The following is a 21,739-nucleotide window of genomic DNA, read 5'->3' on the forward strand; positions in this document are numbered from 1 at the left end:
ACAGGAAATAGATGCATTAACCCTTTCAGTCCCAAGAGCGCAGCTCCTGTAAAGAGAGAGAGAGTGCGCGCCATATGGTGTACTGGACCATGTACCTTTTCAACCAACCAAAATGACTGCTGTGCTATTTGCCTTGAGCCCCTTGGGATTTGGATGGAGACGCTACATATTGGGCTCGGCACTGAAAGGGTTAAGTACTTCTCTAAAATCTCAAGACACAAAGGGTGAAGCAAGAATGCAGTTGTACTTTGAAAATCACTTTATTTTCCCTTGGATTTTATATTAACAGTTTCAACGCTTTGGAAATAACATTAAATATGTGGTGATATTTACAACAAACATATAGAACAAGAACTGTCAAAATAACATACACCTTAGTCTAAATTTCTTAAATATAATTAAAAAACTTTTATAACCAGTATTCCTAAATGCAGCCGGCTGAACACAGTACTGAAGTAAAGGTGATTCTAGTTTCAAACGGGTACGCTAATGCAGTGTTTACAGAATAATACACTACATTGTTTTTACAGTTTACCCCAGTATGAATATCCCGAAGAGGTGGCAATGTCGAAGTTTAAAGTTTATGCATCTTGTTTTCTCTGGTAAACAGCGCTCTGATGTCCAGCATGGCCTGTCGGATGTTCTGCCCGAAACGATAGGAGTCCTGCAACCAAGAGCCGTGGTGTCAGGCAGTGTAACTCAGGAAGGCGTTACATTACATTATTGGCATTTGGCAGATGCTCTTATCCAGAGCGACGTACAGTTGTTTAGAATAAGCAGGAGACAATCCTCCCCGGAGCAATGCACGGTTAAGGGCCTTGCTCAAGGGCCCAACGGCTGTGTGGATCTTATGGTGGCTACACTGTGATTTGTACCACCGACCTTGCGGGTCCCAGTCATGTACCTTAACCACTACGCTACAGGCCGCCCTTAAGTAAGTAAGGTGTTATTCAGGAAGGCGTTGTTCAGTGTCAGGTAGTGTTATTCAGGAAGGCGTTCAGTGTCAGGCAGTGTTATTCAGGTGGTCATTGGGAGGCACTATAAGGTTGGAAGTTGGAAATGCGGGGGCCAATAATAGCTCATGGCTTCAGCTCTCATAGGAACATCGAGGTTCTTTCACACAGATCCGGTCGGCAATGCATCATAGGCATGTTGGCAGAGCCTTCCGAGGGAAAAGTCAATAGTCAATAATAATTCCTGCAAATTGCATTTTAACATGATCCAACTCTATAGCCTGTTGTTAGCCACGGGCTTCTTGGCAATGAAAAAAAATGCAAAACTGCGTTTTAAACCTGTTTTCTGTGCTACAAGCTATGATTTTAATGTACTATGTCTACATTTTCTGCTCGTTTAAAGACTTTGTAATGGACCGCTTCGTTCATTTCCTATAGTGTTGTTATGTGTTTCTGTAAGTAAATGGTTGGCATTCATATAGCGCCTTTATCCAAAGCGCTGTACAATTGATGCTTCTCCATTCACCCATTCATCTATTCATACACACACTCACGGCGATTGGCTGCCATGCAAGGCGCCAACCAGCTCGTCAGGAGCATTTAGGGGTTAGGGACACTTCGACACAGCCTGGGTGGGGGATCGAACCGGCAACCCTCCGACTGCCAGACGACTGCTCTTACCGCCTGAGCCATGTCGCCCCAACAAGTGGTGGTGGGAGGTGGAGTACAGCTACTCCATAACTGCTTAATGGACTTCATTTCCCATCAGCACCTTCCTGTGTGTCCGGCTGTGCTTCATTACCTCATCCCAACCGAGTATGGGAGGCCAACAAACAAATAGGGGATCTCACCGTCTCTGGGCTGGAGAACTTGCTGGAGATGTGGAACGTGATGAGGTCTTCCCCAACAATGATGTAAGAGACGCCGTATCCGTCATCTGCCACCTGAAGAGGTCACAGACTTCACTCAAAAAAAAAGACTAATTTGAATAATTTTACTGAAATTTACTGAAATGGGAACTGGTACGCTTCTGGACTAGATTGTGTAATCTTGTGTACAGATTTTCAATGTGTTTTACATTTCACAGTTCAGAGAGAGGAAGCAGATTGATTTTGTGGGTTCTGAAATGATCGAATTCAAACACATCCCTCGTGGACTAAAAAGAATAGATTAACAGTTTTATTCAAAATGTAGAGTAATGGATTATAAAGACACTAATCATGGTGAAGGCTTGTGAATTATACCACACCCTATGTGTCAGCTACAACTCTGCATGCTTGGACATAGGATGTGGTGAAGGCTTGTGAATTATACCACACCCTATGTGTGAGCTACAACTCTGTGTGCTTGGACATATTCATTTCTGTTAACCATTTCAGGCCCAAGCCCAATATGAAGTGGCTCAACAGAACAGCCGTCATCCTGATTGGTTGAAATGGTAAAGAGTGCCACATGTCTTGGGACTTAAGGTGTTCATTAACTTGGAACGCGTATTGGCTCTTGAAGATGCCTATACGTGAACGTTCGGACGTTTCCGGACTTTTCCGGCATACCGTACCGGTCCAAACCCTCCGCCAGCACTGACGTACTGAGGAAACCTCTGGAGGTCCACCAAGCTGAGCTGCTGCTGGGGCGTCTGGCTGGTGGAGAGCCTCCACGGCTCGGACAGAACCTGAGAGGGGTGGTTGTGTGGTCATTACGGGAGTAACATGGCGGGCCGTCACACTTTCAAGTTTTTATGCGAGGGCATTGAAGAAACACGATGGAAGTTTATGTCCGTTAGTTTTGGAGAAGTAAGCGTTTTAAATTTATCGTCCTATTTTCAACCGGTTGAGGATGTTCTACTAGTAGTGCGTCAAACGGGGATAACCACTCTTGTTATCCCTCCCCGATGACTCACTCATGACCCACAGTTGGCCGACAGGCAAGTATATTTAAATGTAAATATTTAAACGTTCAAATTAAATTAGACAGGACTATTAGACCATGTCTGGTTATATTTAGTTAGCTAGCTAGCAAATGTTAGCTAATTTACAGTTCTCATTACCACGCCAAAACTGTTTGGGTGAACTTTTATAGTGGGAAATTCAGGGTTAGAAAAATAAGTTTTAAAATATATTTAAATGACTGAATAATAAAAAACAATTATGCACATTTGTTTTATTGTTGCCTAAAGACAACTGGCAAGTGTAACATTCAACCACCATGTTACTCCTTTTAAGCACCACAGCACTCAAGATTACTACCATTTATTATAATTTTTTAGTTAAGATCAGTTCAGCCATAACCCGCGGACTAGGTAAGAATCAGTCAAAAAGGACGAGGTATTGGTCATACACCAAATCTAAATTGGTTAACAAATCGAAAGGGATAGGCCAGAGTCAATACATTACATTATTGCCATTTGGCAGACGCTCTAATCCAGGTGATGTACAGTTGATTAGACTAAGCAGGAGACAATCCTCCCCTGGAGCAATGCAGGGTTAAGGGCCTTGCTCAAGGGCCCAACGGCTGTGCGGATCTTATTGTGGCTACACCGGGATTAGAACCACCGACCTTGTGTGTCCCAGTCATTCACCTTAACCACTACGCGACAGTCGAAAGTCAAACAAAAATACGTTGATTTCGGGCAAACCGGAGGCAAAGCATGCAACAAAGATGCCGAAATGCAAGCAAAAGCTCACGACAGAGGTGGGAACATCCGTGGGAAAGTACCCGCGGGACACACCGCCCCGAGCCAGACGCGGCTCGCTGACCTGCTTGAGGAACGGCGAGTCGATGTCCAGATACTTGGACACGATGTAGAGGCAGAAGAGGTGTCTGTCGATGCCGGAGCCCGTCATCGCCAGGCGGTACATGTGCTGGTGCTTCTCCGCGGCGCAGCGGAACAGCTCCAGCCTCTTCTCCTTCTGCGGACGAGAGACCCGCCAACCGGACCGGGGATCAGCTCCCAGTCGCTCGTGAGTGCGATCACAGCCGCTCGGCTGTTCGTGTCAGGAGCGGCACGCCCCTGTCCCGGAGCGCCGCAGGGTCTGCCGGTATTTCCGGTTTCCTTTCAATCCGCAATCAAAAATAATCGGTCATGCAGAAACAATGAAAACCGGCAGACACTGCGGCCCTCCAGGATTTGAGTTCGACACCCCTGGTTCATACTATGTGCGGAATTGGATAGGTGGAATTGTTTTGGCAGTACAAGCGAACTGAATCAATTAAGAGTGGTATAGAGTTGATAAAGAACAACCTGGTCTGTTTATGCAGCATAACTGGCTTTTTGGCTGGCATGAGAGTGACAAATCTTCTGGCATATTCTTTTGCCAAGTTATGCAATTCAATGCAGAAATGCACTTTTACAGAGTTTTATTTTAAGTCTGAGAGGACTGGAAAAAAAAACTGAAAAATGTATTGACAGGGATACCGTGCTGAAAATAGAAATAGAGGTGAGGTGTGGTCAGAGATAGAGGTGAGGTGTGGTCAGAGATAGAGGTGAGGTGTGGTCAGAGATAGAGGTGAGGTGTGGTCAGAGATAGAGGTGAGGTGTGGTCAGAGATAGAGGTGAGGTGTGGTCAGAGATAGAGGTGTGGTCAGAGATAGAGGTGAGGTGTGGTCAGAGATAGAGGTGTGGTCAGAGATAGAGGTGAGGTGTGTCAGAGATAGAGGTGAGGTGTGGTCAGAGATAGAGGTGAGGTGTGGTCAGAGATAGAGGTGAGGTGTGGTCAGAGATAGAGGTGTGGTCAGAGATAGAGGTGAGGTGTGGTCAGAGATAGAGGTGTGGTGTGGTCAGAGATAGAGGTGAGGTGTGGTCAGCGATAGAGGTGAGGTGTGGTCAGAGATAGAGGTGAGGTGTGGTCAGCGATAGAAGTGAGGTGGTCAGAGATGGAGGTGAGGTGTGGTCAGAAATAGAGGTGAGGTGTGGTCAGAAATAGAGGTGAGGTGGTCAGAGATGGAGGTGAGGTGTGGTCAGAAATAGAGGTGAGGTGGTCAGAGATGATGGTGAGGTGTGGTCAGAAATAGAGGTGAGGTGTGGTCAGAAATAGAGGTGAGGTGGTCAGAGATGGAGGTGAGGTGTGGTCAGAAATAGAGGTGAGGTGGTCAGAGATGATGGTGAGGTGTGGTCAGAAATAGAGGTGAGGTGTGGTCAGAAATAGAGGTGTGGTGTGGTCAGAGATGGAGGTGTGGTGTGGTCAGAGATGGAGGTGTGGTGTGGTCAGAGATGGAGGTGTGGTGTGGTCAGCGATAGAGGTGAGGTGCTTTGGCGGTTGTACCGGGGTGAAAGGGTCCTGCATGGCCCTGACGAAGGCTGTGGATTCGCAGGTGCAGGAGCGCACCGTCTCTGTCCTGCCCTCTTTGAAAATCCGGGTCATCGACGCTTCGTACGTCAGGCAGAACTCTCCCTTGTCCTAACACACCAGAACAGAGACACAATCCTATTGTAGAGGGGCTGCGTCAGAGATGCAGATGGAGTTTGAGTCATTTCATGGATTACTAGGGTGAGCTCTTGAACTTCATTTGTATCTGTTATCCTTTCATATTACCGATTCCTGGTTCCACTCATTGTTAAAAAACTGGTTATGACATTCAGTTTTTTAACAATGAGTGGAACCAGTAATCGGGTTTCCTCAGCTTTGCAGACATGAAACAACGTGTGCAGAGAGTTCCTCGTCTCCAAATCAGACAAGAAGTTCCATTGAGTGCGAAACTTCCAGGAGGTGATTGTGAACTTCGCCTTTGTTGAAGTGAGTCCAGCCGGGATTACATTACATTACATTATTGGCATTTAGCAGACGCTCTTATCCAGAGCGACGTACAGTTGATTAGACTAAGTAGGAGACAATCCTCCCCTTGCTCAAGGGCCCAACGGCTGTGTGGATCTTATTGTGGCTACACCAGGATTAGAACCACTGACCTTGCGTGTCCCAGTCATTTACCTTAACCACTATGCTACACTACGCTACAGGCCACCCGTGTAAGGCGGTGTCCTACCCGGAAGTGTGCCAGCTGCAGAGCTAGCTGGATGAAGGCGTCGGGACTGGTCCGGCATTTCTTAATCAGGCCTTTCCCGAAATCGTCAAACAGGCAGCCGTGGAAGTCCACGTCGTCCGCGATCTCTTTGGCCAGAGCGTAAGAGCTCTCGATAATGTCTTGGCACTGCGAGAAGTAAGAGGGCGCGCGCTGAGAGGCAGCACGAGGGGTTTCACACAGAGGGCGCCGTAGCTTAGTGGCTCACAGAAAACACACAGCACATTAAGGCTGCGTTTCATTAAGGATGCCGCATGTCTTATAAGAGCTTCAACAAAAGACACGGGTGAGTAAATGGACATATCTTAAAGGTGCAAAAGGTTATTTTGGATTTCTAATGGTCACGAGAAGAACTGCAGCAACCAACACCTTCAAACCACAACACTGTTTATCCCTCCCCCTTCCCCCCCCCCCCCCCCCCCCCCCCATGCTACTGGCTGTGGCAATTACAACCAATTTTCAACCAATGAGCTTGAATTATTGTACAGCTGTATAATGTTTTGGTACAGAGTGTAGATCCGTCAACTGTAAATTTTGAAACCCAAATTTAAGGACTATGAACACTGATGATAAAAAGGGTGTTACAATAGTCCTGTCACACAAAAATCTTACATATTGTACATTTAACACTGCCTTGTACACTTGTACAAGTACATGTAATACTTTGTTATTTTAAGTTTTGAGCCCTTGGATCGGTGGATCTCAATCTGTGGTCTGTGAGACGGGTCGATATGGGTCACGGGATGTATGCAAATAATAATTTCTGCAGTTTTTACCTAAGGACATTAACAGCAGTCATGTTTAAACACTACAGTACTACCTCCATACAGTTTCTGGCATATGTCAAAGACTAAAATTGCATGCACGTGTGTGGGCGGGTCACAAGTATTTGCCAAGTGAGTGCAGCGTGGGATCGGAAAGTTTGGGAACTGTAGCCTGAGATGCTGTGATTGGACGGCGGTGGCACAGAGTGAAGCTGATTGGTGGGGGCGCAGATTGCACAGTCAGAGCACTGCCAGTGTGGGGGCGTGTCCTCTGGCAGCCAGCATCCGTCTCCATGGAAACTTTGCAGTATCTTCTGACTCTAATGCCTGGTCCTTCCCCCCTAAAAACTGATCCAGGACCAGCTCACTCATGCTTCATGCTAACCCAAAACCATTTAAAAAATATTCCAGTTCCAGGAGCGAGGACCAGCTATACTTCAGACTTGGGACCTCTAGCCAGAGGTAGCACTGGGGCAGTCTGGGGCAGGTGTACGCAACAACACTACAATACTGCACTGCACATTATTTTCCAGGACATTTTACATGAGCAACACCTGTCATATATAGAGGGGGAGACAAAAAACAGAAACTTGGGGTAATTGAGGACGGGGGAGTGGAGATTGCCATCGTACGCAGTGTATTTGCAATTTTCAAAGACGTTTCCATGACCAGGAAAGTAAACCGCATGAAAAAATGTCAGGTTTTCCAGGGACATGGGTAGTTCTGGCAACTCAACACTCGGCAGCCTTCCCACAGTGCTCTGAGTGAAAGCCGGGTTCTGCTGCAAGCTGGCATGAGGCTCTGGGATGTCAAAAACACCCAAATAAATGTGTCTGTAAATTACCTTCAAAATGGTGGGTTCACAGGTATAAACCACGGCAGCCAACCCTGTTCCTGGAGATCTACCGTCCTGTTGGCTATCACTCCAACCCTAACCAAGCCACACCTCATTCAACAGCTAGAGCAGGGCTGCCCTGGTTTAAACAATATAAAAGAAAGAGGTACGCAACCTGTCCTATATGGAATGCACATTTCATACATATGTATGTGAAATATAGCACGTCCCTCTCAGTGTACCTCTGAAGGAATGTCCCACTGCAGTTTAATGGGGGCTGGCAGGTCTTTACTGATCTCCCCGTTGCTGTGCCCGTCCTCCGTGTAGCCCAGCTGGAAGCAGTCGGTTGCCAGGACATACTGTGACAAAGCCAGCAGGAGCATTGTGTTACAAGACCTAACATTACCTCCCACATGTGGCCCACGACAACATTACCTCCCACATGTGGCCCACGACAACATTACCTCCCACATGTGACCCACGACAACATTACCTCCCACATGTGGCCCACGACAACATTACCTCCCACATGTGGCCCACGACATTACCTCCCACATGTGACCCACGACAACATTACCTCCCACATGTGGCCCACGGCAACATTACCTCCCACATGTGACCCACGACAACATTACCTCCCACATGTGGCCCACGACAACATTACCTCCCACATGTGGCCCACAACAACATTACCTCCCACATGTGACCCACGACAACATTACCTCCCACATGTGGCCCACGACAACATTACCTCCCACATGTGGCCCACGACAACATTACCTCCCACATGTGGCCCATGACATTACCTCCCACATGTGGCCCATGACATTACCTCCCACATGTGGCCCACGACAACATTACCTCCCACATGTGGCCCACAACAACATTACCTCCCACATGTGGCCCACGGCAACATTACCTCCCACAACATTACCTCCCACAACAACATTACCTCCCACATGTGACCCACGACAACATTACCTCCCACATGTGGCCCACGACAACATTACCTCCCACATGTGGCCCACGACAACATTACCTCCCACATGTGGCCCACGACATTACCTCCCACATGTGGCCCACAACAACATTACCTCCCACATGTGGCCCACAACAACATTACCTCCCACATGTGGCCCATGACATTACCTCCCACATGTGGCCCACGACAACATTACCTCCCACATGTGGCCCACGACAACATTACCTCCCACATGTGGCCCACGACAACATTACCTCCCACATGTGGCCCACGACAACATTACCTCCCACATGTGGCCCATGACATTACCTCCCACATGTGGCCCATGACATTACCTCCCACATGTGGCCCACGACAACATTACCTCCCACATGTGGCCCACAACAACATTACCTCCCACATGTGGCCCACGGCAACATTACCTCCCACAACATTACCTCCCCCACAACAACATTACCTCCCACATGTGGCCCACGACAACATTACCTCCCACATGTGGCCCACGACAACATTACCTCCCACATGTGGCCCATGACATTACCTCCCACATGTGGCCCACGACAACATTACCTCCCACATGTGGCCCACGACAACATTACCTCCCACATGTGGCCCACGACAACATTACCTCCCACATGTGGCCCACAACAACATTACCTCCCACATGTGGCCCACGGCAACATTACCTCCCACAACATTACCTCCCCCACAACAACATTACCTCCCACATGTGGCCCACAACAACATTACCTCCCACATGTGGCCCACAACAACATTACCTCCCACATGTGGCCCATGACATTACCTCCCACATGTGGCCCACGACAACATTACCTCCCACATGTGGCCCACGGCAACATTACCTCCCACAACATTACCTCCCCCACAACAACATTACCTCCCACATGTGGCCCACAACAACATTACCTCCCACATGTGGCCCACGACAACATTACCTCCCACAACATTACCTCCCCCATGACAACATTACCTCCCACATGTGGCCCACGGCAACATTACCTCCCACAACATTACCTCCCCCACAACAACATTACCTCCCACATGTGGCCCACAACAACATTACCTCCCACATGTGGCCCACGACAACATTACCTCCCACAACATTACCTCCCCCATGACAACATTACCTCCCACATGTGGCCCACGGCAACATTACCTCCCACAACATTACCTCCCCCACAACAACATTACCTCCCACATGTGGCCCACAACAACATTACCTCCCACATGTGGCCCACGATGGGGGCATCGGCCCAGGAGTGCTCTGCGTTCAGACCCAGCTTCCCGTTCTGATAGGCTATCAGGGTAAATGACTTGTCAAACCACCTGAAAGAGGACAATGTAACACAAATAGGTGCACATTCTTCAGTAGCTGTACATGCCCTGGTGTAAAATCCAGCTATGACCAGCTTGGAAAAAAAAAAAGAAAAAAGTTTCAAAACCTAGCTTGTGCTGGTCAAATCAAGTTGATTATGGATCTGGTCTGAACTGGTCAGCCAGCTGTTTTAAAACCTAGCTTGAGCAGTTTTTTTCAGCAGGGCAGCCATCCATCCTGTTTCTCATGCCACTGATGCCAGTTCAATATGCAATCTCCATCCATCCATCCATTATCTGAACCCGCTTATCCTGATCAGGGTCGCAGGGGGCTGGAGCCTATCCCAGCATACATTGGGCGAAAGGCAGGAATACACCCTGGACAGGTCGCCAGTCTATCGCAGGGCACACACGGGGAGAACATGCAAACTCCGCACAGAGAGGCCCCGGCCGACGGGGATTCGAACCCAGGACCTCCTTGCTGTGAGGCGGCAGTGCTACCCACTGCACCATCCGTGCCGCCCCAATATGCAATCTGGAACTGAAATTTCATGATTAATCAAAAACGGCTCGTCTGCTGGTCACGACACACGCCCAGACATCGAGCGTGTCCACTCTGTCACAGGTGACAGCAGCGTGTCCACTCTGTCACAGGTGACAGCAGGTGAAGATATTCAGCAGTAAACCCACGTACGGTCCACTCCAGACATTTTGGGTCTGAAAGTCACGACGCTGCCTACCTGTCGTAGCATTTCCCGTGGAGCAGGGACTTGGCGTACAGGTCGAGGGACCGGAGCTTCTCGGCGTCGTATCCGTGCGCCTCGTCGTCCAAGGTGAGGAAGAAGGCGGCCGTCTCGATGGCCTCCAGCGAAGACCTGTTCACGCCCTGACCGAAGTACTGCTGCCGCGCCTTCGCCCAGGGAACTCTGGGAAAGCAGAAGGCCAGCGCCTGGTCAGAAGGCTCTGATGAAGACAGGCGGCTGTCGGAAGCCGTAACTGGGGGACGTCGAGGATTCCCAAGAGGCGCATTCAAGACGGCCAACGTTCACGCAAAACTATGTTTGCAGAAAACCGTTACTGATTAACATTCCATTTAGTTCGCCACCGACTGTCTATTTTGAATACAAATGGATGCAACTTAGACTTAACAATGCCAGCTAGCTGATTCGTTGATTATCTGTAATTTTTTTTTAAGGTAAGAACACGTATTACCTTGATTAAAGTGTTTTATAGCAGCTAAATAACTGTCAACTTGTGTTCTCTCCGTGTCTTCCCTGTCGGCAGCCATTTTCTGTTTGCAGCGCACTACCTTTTAAATTGTTGGCTAACGTTCGTGGTGAAGAGAAAAAAGTTTGAATATGTTCACGGATGTTAGCCAACGTTTGCCGTCTTGAACGCACATCTGATACTCAACTCAGCATTCAAATTTCTCGCAGTCTCCCCACCACTGAGGCTGGGATTCGAACCCAGGACCTCCTTGCTACCCACTGCACCATCCGTGCCGCCCCTGCTCAGTAACATATTATTCTACTACAGTGATTCATCAGGAGGAAAGGCCCACCTGTCTCCCGCGGTCAGCGCGGCCAGCTTCAGCTCCCCGGGCTGGGGCTCGCTGGGGTCGTCCAGAATCTTCTGGAACTGCGCCTCCAGCTCGCGGGGCCACAGGTGTCGGCCGCCGTAGTACAGCCACAGGCGGAAGAAGCGGCCTTTGTGGTACACCACCAGGTGCTTACGGTCCTTCAGGTGCTGCACGAAGTCTGGGCGGGACAGGACAGGAAGGGAGGGGCAGAAAGGGTGACGGTCGCGCCTGCAGCTCTGGATGACAGCGGGACTCACTCCAGAACATTTCCGTATTCTTATCGTAAATTTCTCCCACGTTTTTCGTGCCGTGGGCTCGTGGAGTACGCCACCTTGGATTCAACAAACGCTTCCAACTTCAAGAGAATTGTACTAAATGAATATGCCCATTATAATATACTATAGATGGTGCCATAGGTGGGTTCCGTCGGATAGATGGCCAATGAGATTAACAAGAACAAGGAAGGTCTCACATAGTCAGTATCTGATTGGGTAGACTGCGGTCTTTTTGACAAAACATAATAATATGGCCGTTTCGCATACCTTTATCTCTTTACTCCTAAACCGTCCAGTAAAATTTCTGAAATTTCTAAAGTTTCTGAACACATTTGAGGCGAGAAATAAGCAATGCGGTTGCTGAATCTGGATTCATATTTAGTCTGCAACGCCTAGTTTGAAAGTTCGATCCGAGTTTGGTGTGCCAGGCGAGCTGCACTAACATGCAGTGCAAGGCTCTTGTTTACCTGACTAAGGAGAAAATAGGTGAATGTGCCAAGTTCTCTTAAATGACTAGTTTTAAGAGATTTAAGCGACTCAAGAATAAATGTGTTTGTATGAGCGGTGCTTGCATGAGGCCCATCGGGGGCTATTGCTGATTAAAGGATCGCTGGGCTCGCTGAGGGAGGGCGGCGTGCGATGGAGATGTGGGTGACCGCGCGCTGGACCCGTTCCTGCGGTTACCTGTCTCGAAGCCGGGGACCCTGGTGGTGTTGAACATTCTCTCCATCTGGTAGGAGCACATGGGCACGGTGGCCTGAGCTCGCAGCTGAAGGGGAGAGAAGAGGGGAGTGAGAGAGAGAGGAAAAGGAAGAGGAGCGCAGAGACAACAGGCTTATTTTTCTCCTTTTTTCTTTTCCTTTTCTGTCCGCCCCACCCATCTGGAGAGGCTAGGGAAAGTGGCAAGAAAAAAAAATGAAGACGGGGAAATCGAGAAAACAAGAATTAGGCGAATGGAATGCCGCCCTCACTGCAGTTCGAAACCGCGTCAGTTAGGATGCGCTGATGTTTTCCGGCTCAAAGGAAAGAGTTTAGGTTCCTAAGATCTACTCCTAGCTCCGAGAAGGAACATTAAACGGGTTGTAATGTCCTTAAAGATGGCGGACGATTGGACCGAGCCCAGAGTCCACCAGTGGCACGGAGACAGAGACAAACGGCTCCAGTTGTGCCGAGTCAGCAGCACCATGAGCGTTTGCCTCACACTGCAGACGGGCTCCCTGTCAATCAAAGCTGGGCAATGAACCTGGACCGCTACATTAGGCATTCTGCACAATCGCTCATCACAACTGCCCCCTCAGCATCGGCTTTTGAATTTATCTCGGAAATATCGACTTCCGCCGGGAGAAACACACTCGATGTTTCCCCCCCGGGCCTCGAGACGCTTTTATTTCTTTTATTTACCACGCCGTCGCGTCGCTTCAAAATGGCCACCCTCGTCACGATGACTCAAAATGGCCGCCCTCATCGCAATAACTCAAAATGGCCGCCCTCGTCGCGATGACTCAAAATGGCCGCCCTCGTCGCGATGACTCAAAATGGCCGCCGTCATCACGATGACTCAAAATGGTCGCCCTCATCATGATGACTCAAAATGGCCGCCCTCGTCGCGATGACTCAAAATGGCCGCCCTCATCGCGATGACTCAAAATGGCCGCCCTCATCACGATGACTCAAAATGGCCGCCCTCATCGCGATGACTCAAAATGGCCGCCCTCGTCGCAATGACTGATGGAGCCCCCCCTCCGCTCGTCGTCGAGATCGGGCGCGGCTCGAAAAGCCGCTCGGGCTGCTGCGGTGAAGCGCTGTGAGTTTATGGATCGACACGCAGCAAGACGCCAATTAGCACGCTGTGTGACACAGCAGCAGACTGACACTGATACAGACTGAACTGATATTGATACTGTCACAGCAGCAGACTGACACTGATACAGACTGAACTGATATTGATACTGTCACAGCAGCAGCTGACACTGATACAGACTGAACTGATATTGATACTGTCACAGCAGCAGACTGACACTGATACAGACTGATATTGATACTGTCACAGCAGCAGACTGACACTGATACAGGGGGGTACATGGGGTACGGGGGGGGTACAGGGGGGATACAGGGGGTACGGGGGGCTACAGGGGGGATACAGGGGGTATGGGGGGGTACGGGGGGGTACAGGGGGGATACAGGGGGTACGGGGGGGTACATGGGGTACGGGGGGGTACAAGGGGGATACAGGGGGTACAGGGGGGCTACAGGGGGGATACAGGGGGTATGGGGGGGTACGGGGGGGTACAGGGGGGATACAGGGGGTACGGGGGGGTACATGGGGTACGGGGGGGGGTACAAGGGGGATACAGGGGGTACAGGGGGGCTCACTGGGGCCAGCTCTCCGCGCTCCAGCCTGCGCCGGTACTGCAGCAGGGCGTGAACGGCGTTCCCCGCTCTGGCGGCCTGGCGATGCGTGGGGGTGACGTACAGCAGGTCCTGCAGCAGGGAGAGACACCCCAGCATGTCACCACTTCACCCCTACACACTTCATCTCTACACACTTCACCCCCTACACACTTCACCCCTTACACACTTCATCTCTACACACTTCATCTCTACACACTTCACCCCCTACACACTTCATCTCTACACACTTCACCCGCTACACACTTCACCTCTACACACATCATCTCTACACACTTCACCCCTATACACTTCACCCGCAACAAACTTCACCCGCTACACACTTCACCCCCTACACACTTCACCCCCTACACACTTCACCCACTACACACTTCACCCCTACACACTTCACCAATACACACTTCATCTCTACACACCATCTCTACACACTTCACCCCTGCACACTTCATCTCTACACACTTCACCTCCTACACACTTCACCCCCTATACACTTCACCTCCTACACACTTCACCCGCTACACACTTCATCTCTACACACCATCTCTACACACTTCACCCCTACACACTTCATCTCTACACACTTCACCTCCTACACACTTCACCCGCTACACACTTCATCTCTACACACTTCACCTCCTACACACTTCACCCCTACACACTTCATCTCTACACACTTCACCCACAACACACTTCACCCCTACACACTTCATCTCCACACACTTCATCTCCACACACCTCACCCCCCACACACTTCACCCGCAACACACTTCATCTCTACACACCATCTCTACACACTTCACCCCTGCACGCCTCATCTCTACACACTTCACCTCCTACACACTTCATACCCTACACACTTCATCTCTACACACTTCATCTCTACACACTTCACCTCCTACACACTTCACCCCTACACACTTCATCTCTACACACTTCACCCACAACACACTTCACCCCTACACACTTCATCTCCACACACTTCATCTCTACACACTTCATCTCTACACACTTCACCTCCTACACACTTCACCCCTACACACTTCATCTCTACACACTTCACCCACAACACACTTCACCCCTACACACTTCATCTCCACACACTTCATCTCCACACACCTCACCCCCCACACACTTCACCCGCAACACATTTCATCTCTACACACCATCTCTACACACTTCACCCCTGCACGCCTCATCTCTACACACTTCACCTCCTACACACTTCACCCGCAACACACTTCACCCCTACACACTTCATCTCCACACACTTCATCTCTACACACTTCACCCACAACACACTTCACCCCTACACACTTCATCTCCACACACTTCATCTCTACACACTTCACCCCCTACACACTTCATCTCTACACACCATCTCTACACACTTCATCGCTACACACTTCACCCGCAACACGCTTCATCTCTACACATTTCACCTCCTACACACTTCATCTCTACATACTTCACCCCTACACACTTCATCTCTACACACTTCACCCCTACACACTTCATCTCCACACACTTCATCTCTACACACTTCCCCCGCAACACACTTCATCTCCACAAACTTCATCTCTACACACTTCATCTCTACATACTTCACCCCTACACACTTCATCTCCACACACTTCACCTCCTACACACTTCCCCCGCAACACACTTCACCTCTACACACTTCATCTCTACACACTTCACCCGCAACACGCTTCATCTCTACACATTTCACCTCCTACACACTTCATCTCTACACACTTCCCCCGCAACACACTTCACCCCCTACACACTTCACCCCTACACACTTCAACCGCAACACACTTCATCTCTACACACTTCATCTCTACACACTTCCCCCGCAACACACTTCACCCGCTACACACTTCACCCCCTACACACTTCATCTCTACACACCATCTCTACACACTTCACCCCTACACACTTCACCTCCTACACACTTCACCCCTATACACTTCACCTCCTACACACTTCACCCCCTACACACTTCACCTCCTACACACTTCACCCCCTACACACTTCACCTCCTGCACACTTCACCTCTCCACACTTCACCCCCTACACACTTCACCCGCAACACACTTCACCCGCTACACACTTCACCTCTACACAGTTCCCCCGCAACACACTTCATCTCTACACACTTCACCCGCAACACACTTCACCCGCTACACACTTCACCCCCTACACACTTCACCTCCTACACACTTCCCCCGCAACACACTTCACCTCTACACACTTCACCTCCTACACACTTCACCCCTACACACCTCACCTCCATCGGAGTTACTGTTCACCATGATGGGGCTCCAGCACTCACCATCACATAGAAGTTACTGTTCACCATGATGGGGCTCCTGCTCCGGAGATAAATGTATTCTTCCCACCAGTCACTCACCTGGTACGTAAAAACATGTTAAAACGGTAAACCGTAAATGTTTCAAATAGTAAACAAGGTGACATTGGCTCTGGCGGTTAGAGCAGTCGGAGGGTTGCTGGTTTGATCCCGCCCTGGGTGTGTCAAAGTGTCCCTGAGCAAGACGCCTAACCCCCAATTGCTCCTGATGAACTGGTTGGTGCCTTGCATGGCAGCCAATTGCTGTTGGTGTGTGAGTGCGTGTGTGAATGGGTGAATGAGAAGCATCAATTGTATATATATTTACATATTGTATATAAATTGACTGTATTTATATAGCGCTTTACAGTTAATGGCTCTCATTCACCCATTCACACGCACACACACCAATGGTGATAGGCTGCCATGCAAGGTTGGGTTAGCTGTCTTGCTCAAGGACACTTTGACACACCCAGGGCGGGATGGAACAGGCAACCCTCCGACTGCCAGACGACTGCTCTTACCGCCTGAGCTAAAGTGGCCACCCTAATTAATTTCACCTTTACTTATACAGGGTAGGCTGACTGAGCAAACAAGCTCATTTACATATTACTCTTATATCACTGCTTGTATAAAAACGGCCTTCTGTCCAACTTAAAGGTACAATAGGTAATTTCGGACTTCTAACGGTCAAGAGAGGAATTGCAGCAACAAACACCCTCAAACCACAACACTTTATCTCTCCCCCTTCTCTGTGAACGCGCTGATGTTGAAACCCCCCCACACCATTGGCTGTGGCAATTAGAACCAATTTTCAACCAATTAACTTGAATCATTGCACAGCTCTACAATGTTTTGGTACAGTGTCGGTCCATCAACTGTTTATTTTGAAACCCGAATTTAAGGACTATAAACACAGACAGAGGGTGAGTCAGTCAGTGAGCCTTTTTTAATGATAGGAAGGGATTTACCATGGTCTTTTAAGAATTTTTCAACATAAAAATCTTATCTATTGTACCTAATAATGTATGTGCATTATTCCATTGTTCAACAGAAAAACTGCTAATTCACAAGGTGTTGTGAATGTTTATTAAGAGCATACTTACATAATTTGTGGCCCACCAGGACTTGAGAACCAGGTATCTCTGCAGCCTCGGTGCTGGGTACTTTTTGAACTCATTTGCCACAATTTCCATCTGGTAGTACTGCTCATCGTCCAGCAGAGGGCGCACTGACTCCAGGTACTGCAAGCAAAACACAATCCAGTATACTGGCGTTCAGCTGATGAGGCGCGAGCAAGGATGCAACCAAATAACTTTGAGAAGTCAGTCAATGGTAAATTAACTATATATATATATATATATATATATATAGTGCTTTTATCCAAATCGCTTTACAATTACTGCCTCTCTCTCTCTCTCACACACACACACACACACACCAACTGCAGTTGGTTGCCATGAAAGGCACTGGTCTGGAGCAACTGGGGGTTAGGTGTCTTGCTCAGGGACACTTCAACACACGCAGGGCTCTTACCTCCTGAGCCAATGTCACCCCCAAGATCTCAAAACAATGGCATCACTCAGGAGGTAGGAGCCCTCTGGCAGTCGGAGGGTTGCCGGTTCGATCCCACCCTGGGTTTGTCGAAGTCCCCCTGAGCAAGACACCTAACCAGCTCCTGATGAGCTAGTTGGTGCCTTGCATGGCAGCCTATCCTGACCTGATTGGCTGCCATGCCAGGTATCAACCAGCTCATCAGGACCATGTTGGGGGTGTCCCTGTTGGTGTGTGTGTGTGTGTGTGTGTGTGAATGGGTGAATGAGAGGCATCAATTGTACAGCGCTTTGGATAAAGGGGCTATATAAATGCAGGCATTTACCATTTAAAATATGAACTATAGCCCATAAGGGACTTAAGCAGCAGAGCGGTAATGGTATGAAGAAGAGCTGTAATGGTATAAAGCAGAGCTGTAATGGTATGAAGAAGAGCTGTAATGGTATAAAGCAGAGCTGTAATGGTATGAAGCAGAGCGGTAATGGTATAAAGCACAGCACAGTCACTCTCACCCTTGTAATGGTGTCTCTCACACTGGGGACGGGCAGCCGGGGCAAAGAGGACTGGAAACTGTAGAGCAGAGGCTTCCGTCCGGAGAACAGCTTCACGAGGCCCTGGTGACAGACACAACGACGTCTTTGTAAAACGCGTTCCATTCAGATGTCAGACGTAATGGGAAACCATTAATTTGGACGGGGCACCAACCATCCAGAGCCAGGTGGTGCAGCTGGGTCTGCCGTGAGGCTCAAACATCCAGCCGTGGTAGGACAGCAGCAATTTGAGGGTGTGGCGTAGGATCAAGATGATTGACAGCCAGAGGCCCGTGGCAAACAGAATGACGCTCAGGAGAGTTTTTGTGTGTACCGTCAAATAGTCACTGCCATGGAAATCACAAACACAGCCATATTACTTCTATATGATCTATACAGATTATACAGCTCATAAAATATTAATATTTTCTATTTTCTTTGTTTACATAGCTACATATTTATAGTATAATATAGATACTTCTAGAGCAGTGGTTCCCCTAACCTCCAGCCAAATCCAGGTGTTCAATGTGTTCCATATGAAGCACACCTGATACAACTAGCAAAACCTGAAGACGATGTAGTTCTGGAAACATTTAGCTAGCGTGTGTTTTCCTATTATAAATTTGGCATTACTAACCTTACGGGCAGTGTTTTTTTGATGCTGTCAATCATTCCCATAGAGGGGTCTATCCTGGCATACATGGTGCTCATTATTGCCACGACAACAACCAGCCAACTCGACGGACTTGCAGGGTAAACTCCAGTTAGGATGCCGTTCTACAACAGAAGAGTATGTGTCAATAACCTTCAGGGAGTAACAGCCAATACTATTTTGAAGTTAAATAACGTCACTTTATTATGTTTATTCAGAACCCAGAAGAGGCCTCTCATGGTAGCAAACCAGCGGGTTAACAGTTAGCAAGCTAGCTAGCTAACTTACCTTGAACCGAATTACCCGCTTCTTCCATGACGTCACTCCAGACAGGTAAATGTGCTTCAAAACCTCCCGACTCAGGTGAAGGTCGATCCCTTCTGTGCCGACAGTGAACTGAAAGCCCACCGCTTGGTGAGCCTCTGCCATCGCACAGGCCTTACTCTGATGGTTGTCTAAAGAACAGATGGCCTAACAGTGAATGTTCTCTCCCCGTTCAAAAAACGCTTGACGTTCGCGCGTGCAGTAATTTCAACTGACAAATAAATCGAATCAAAGCTGGAGAGCAACGATTGCTACGCAGCAGCAACACTCTCCCTGCCCAGAGAGTTGGCATAATTTAGCTAAATAAAAGTCAACCAGTAGCTATTAACTTTATGCTTTATCAGTCTTTTAACTAACTTGTTAAATTCGTTTTACACTGTTAATACAGTTAGCGATGTGATGCAAGCCGTTCACTAGCTTTTGCTCAGGAAAAAAAGTTTATTTGTACTAGGTCAAGCCTGAAAGACATTTTCCGTCATGTGACTAGAGTCGTATCAAGTGGGGCAAAGTTGAAATGCCAGATATAGCGGCTGCGAACAGACCCAGGCACATTATAAATATAAACACTAGCGATCTGCAAAGAACCACGTGAATCACTGTCAGAAACGTCTCCTTAACTTTATAAATGGAATAAATTAGTTTATGACGTGGTTTAACGGAGACTATTCCACACAACCTCCAATCTCAAAATGTACCATTGACTTGACCCTCTGATAAGATTAAATCTGATAAGATTAAAGACTCCGTGATCTTATGCATTTATGCCTTTATACCATGAAGCAAGTGTACATTACCAGTTGTTCTTATATGCAAGTAATATGGTTTGAACAAGATAAGAATGTAATAAACAGGTTAGTACCTGTCGATACTGGCACCTCTCTCTATTCCTGTGGTCAACTGTAGGTTAAGTTCCTGAAACTGAAATCAAAACAACGATCAACAAATCTTGCGAGATGCATATTCATTTTGTCTCTTTAACGCTGAAGCTTGAAGGTAAATATTGTACAAAAGCGGAGATAATAAGAGCTTTTTATTTAGGAATTTGAGGTAAAATCTACATAAAGTTGCAATTTGGCTCAAAACCCAAAAACATGTTGACCACAAAAGAAAACCATTGTTCAGCCATACATGCAATATGGGGGGAAAAAAACATGGCTATAACAAATCATACCAATTATGGAAATACATCTTGACTTCCAACAAGGCTAAAAATGTACAGGTGACAACATGGCGTGAGACTGCACATTTGAACAGGCAGAAAGTCAATGCCCCGAGATTAGGAGTCGTGTAATGTTCCCCATCCCATGAGATGCCATACCTGGGTGCAGATGGGCACAGGTGTGGTGTTCCAACGTTGAGCAGTGCTGAGGATGGCTTCTCGCAGGATTTGTCCAGAGCAGGGCCAGACCGGCTTGTGTCTGTAAACCGTGACCCACGTGTCCTTCAGAGCTGTTCTCCTAAGGTGCTGATTGATAGTGAGCCCTTCCCTGTGAACGTCTCCCTCGCTCTCACTCCCCTGTTCAGCAGTGGCCACTCTGCCCTGCGTGTGTGTGTGTGTGTGTGTGTGTGTGTGTGTGTGTGTGTGTAACCGGACACCATCCAGTGCTGGACTGTACCTCATGCGCAGGCATGCCTCCTCTGTCAGACTGCATCACACAGAGTGGCTACGACTCCAAGGTGCTCCAACAATGATAGAAGCACGGCTATAAATAACCTGTTCATGTTATGGTTTACTAGCCTAGAAGCATGTTAAGACTGTAGGAAGTAGAGAAAGATATGGCTCTTTAACAGGCACAAATATGAAACATATTTTTTTATATACAATTATTTGGAACATAGCCTGATTTTTGGAACTAAAGCCTTTTTTCATGTTAACCCTCTGATGCCCCTTTCTGCTACCTCAGTATTTTTCAGTGAGGTCAGTTAGGTTCAGCCATATTACAGATGGAACAAATAGCAGGCTTCTCAACACTGGATTGTTCATCAAACAATACTACAAGCTTCACCTCTCTGTGAAGGGATAAGATCTGTTTGATGGAAGGCTACTGCTCCTCCTATTCCAAGGGCAGTGTTCGCTGCACTGGTGAAAAAAGGTTTTGTAGTGAACAGTGCCTTCTACGCCACCCCATGTCTTCACGACAAAGTCACCTGAACAGTGCCTTCCACGCCACCCCATGTCGT

The 21,739-nt window shown here is 48.3% G+C and overlaps 1 protein-coding gene across 2 annotated transcripts; it reads right to left on the reverse strand.

Moving 5' to 3' along the window:
* Positions 1-254: 254 nt before the first annotated feature.
* Positions 255-21,010, reverse strand: cpt1b (carnitine palmitoyltransferase 1B (muscle)). Of its 2 annotated transcripts, none has more exons than XM_061229307.1 (20): positions 20,877-21,010; positions 20,418-20,476; positions 19,523-19,689; positions 19,220-19,359; positions 18,758-18,929; positions 18,565-18,666; positions 17,605-17,742; positions 16,484-16,561; positions 14,113-14,220; positions 12,424-12,508; positions 11,447-11,642; positions 10,626-10,811; positions 9,792-9,897; positions 7,811-7,927; positions 5,934-6,098; positions 5,216-5,350; positions 3,710-3,862; positions 2,543-2,625; positions 1,805-1,897; positions 255-664 (listed from the first exon to the last, which is right to left on the reverse strand). In XM_061229307.1, exons 3-20 carry the CDS (start codon positions 19,661-19,663, stop codon positions 532-534), a joined length of 2,331 nt encoding a protein of 776 aa, XP_061085291.1. In that variant the 5' UTR covers positions 19,664-19,689; positions 20,418-20,476; positions 20,877-21,010; the 3' UTR covers positions 255-531. The 2 variants fall into 2 exon arrangements, with proteins under 2 accessions (XP_061085291.1, XP_061085292.1); XM_061229308.1 differs by having other exon boundaries at positions 2,512-2,625.
* Positions 21,011-21,739: the final 729 nt, after the last annotated feature.

Source organism: Conger conger, chromosome 19 (assembly GCF_963514075.1).
Source record: "Conger conger chromosome 19, fConCon1.1, whole genome shotgun sequence".
Classification (NCBI taxonomy): domain Eukaryota; kingdom Metazoa; phylum Chordata; class Actinopteri; order Anguilliformes; family Congridae; genus Conger; species Conger conger.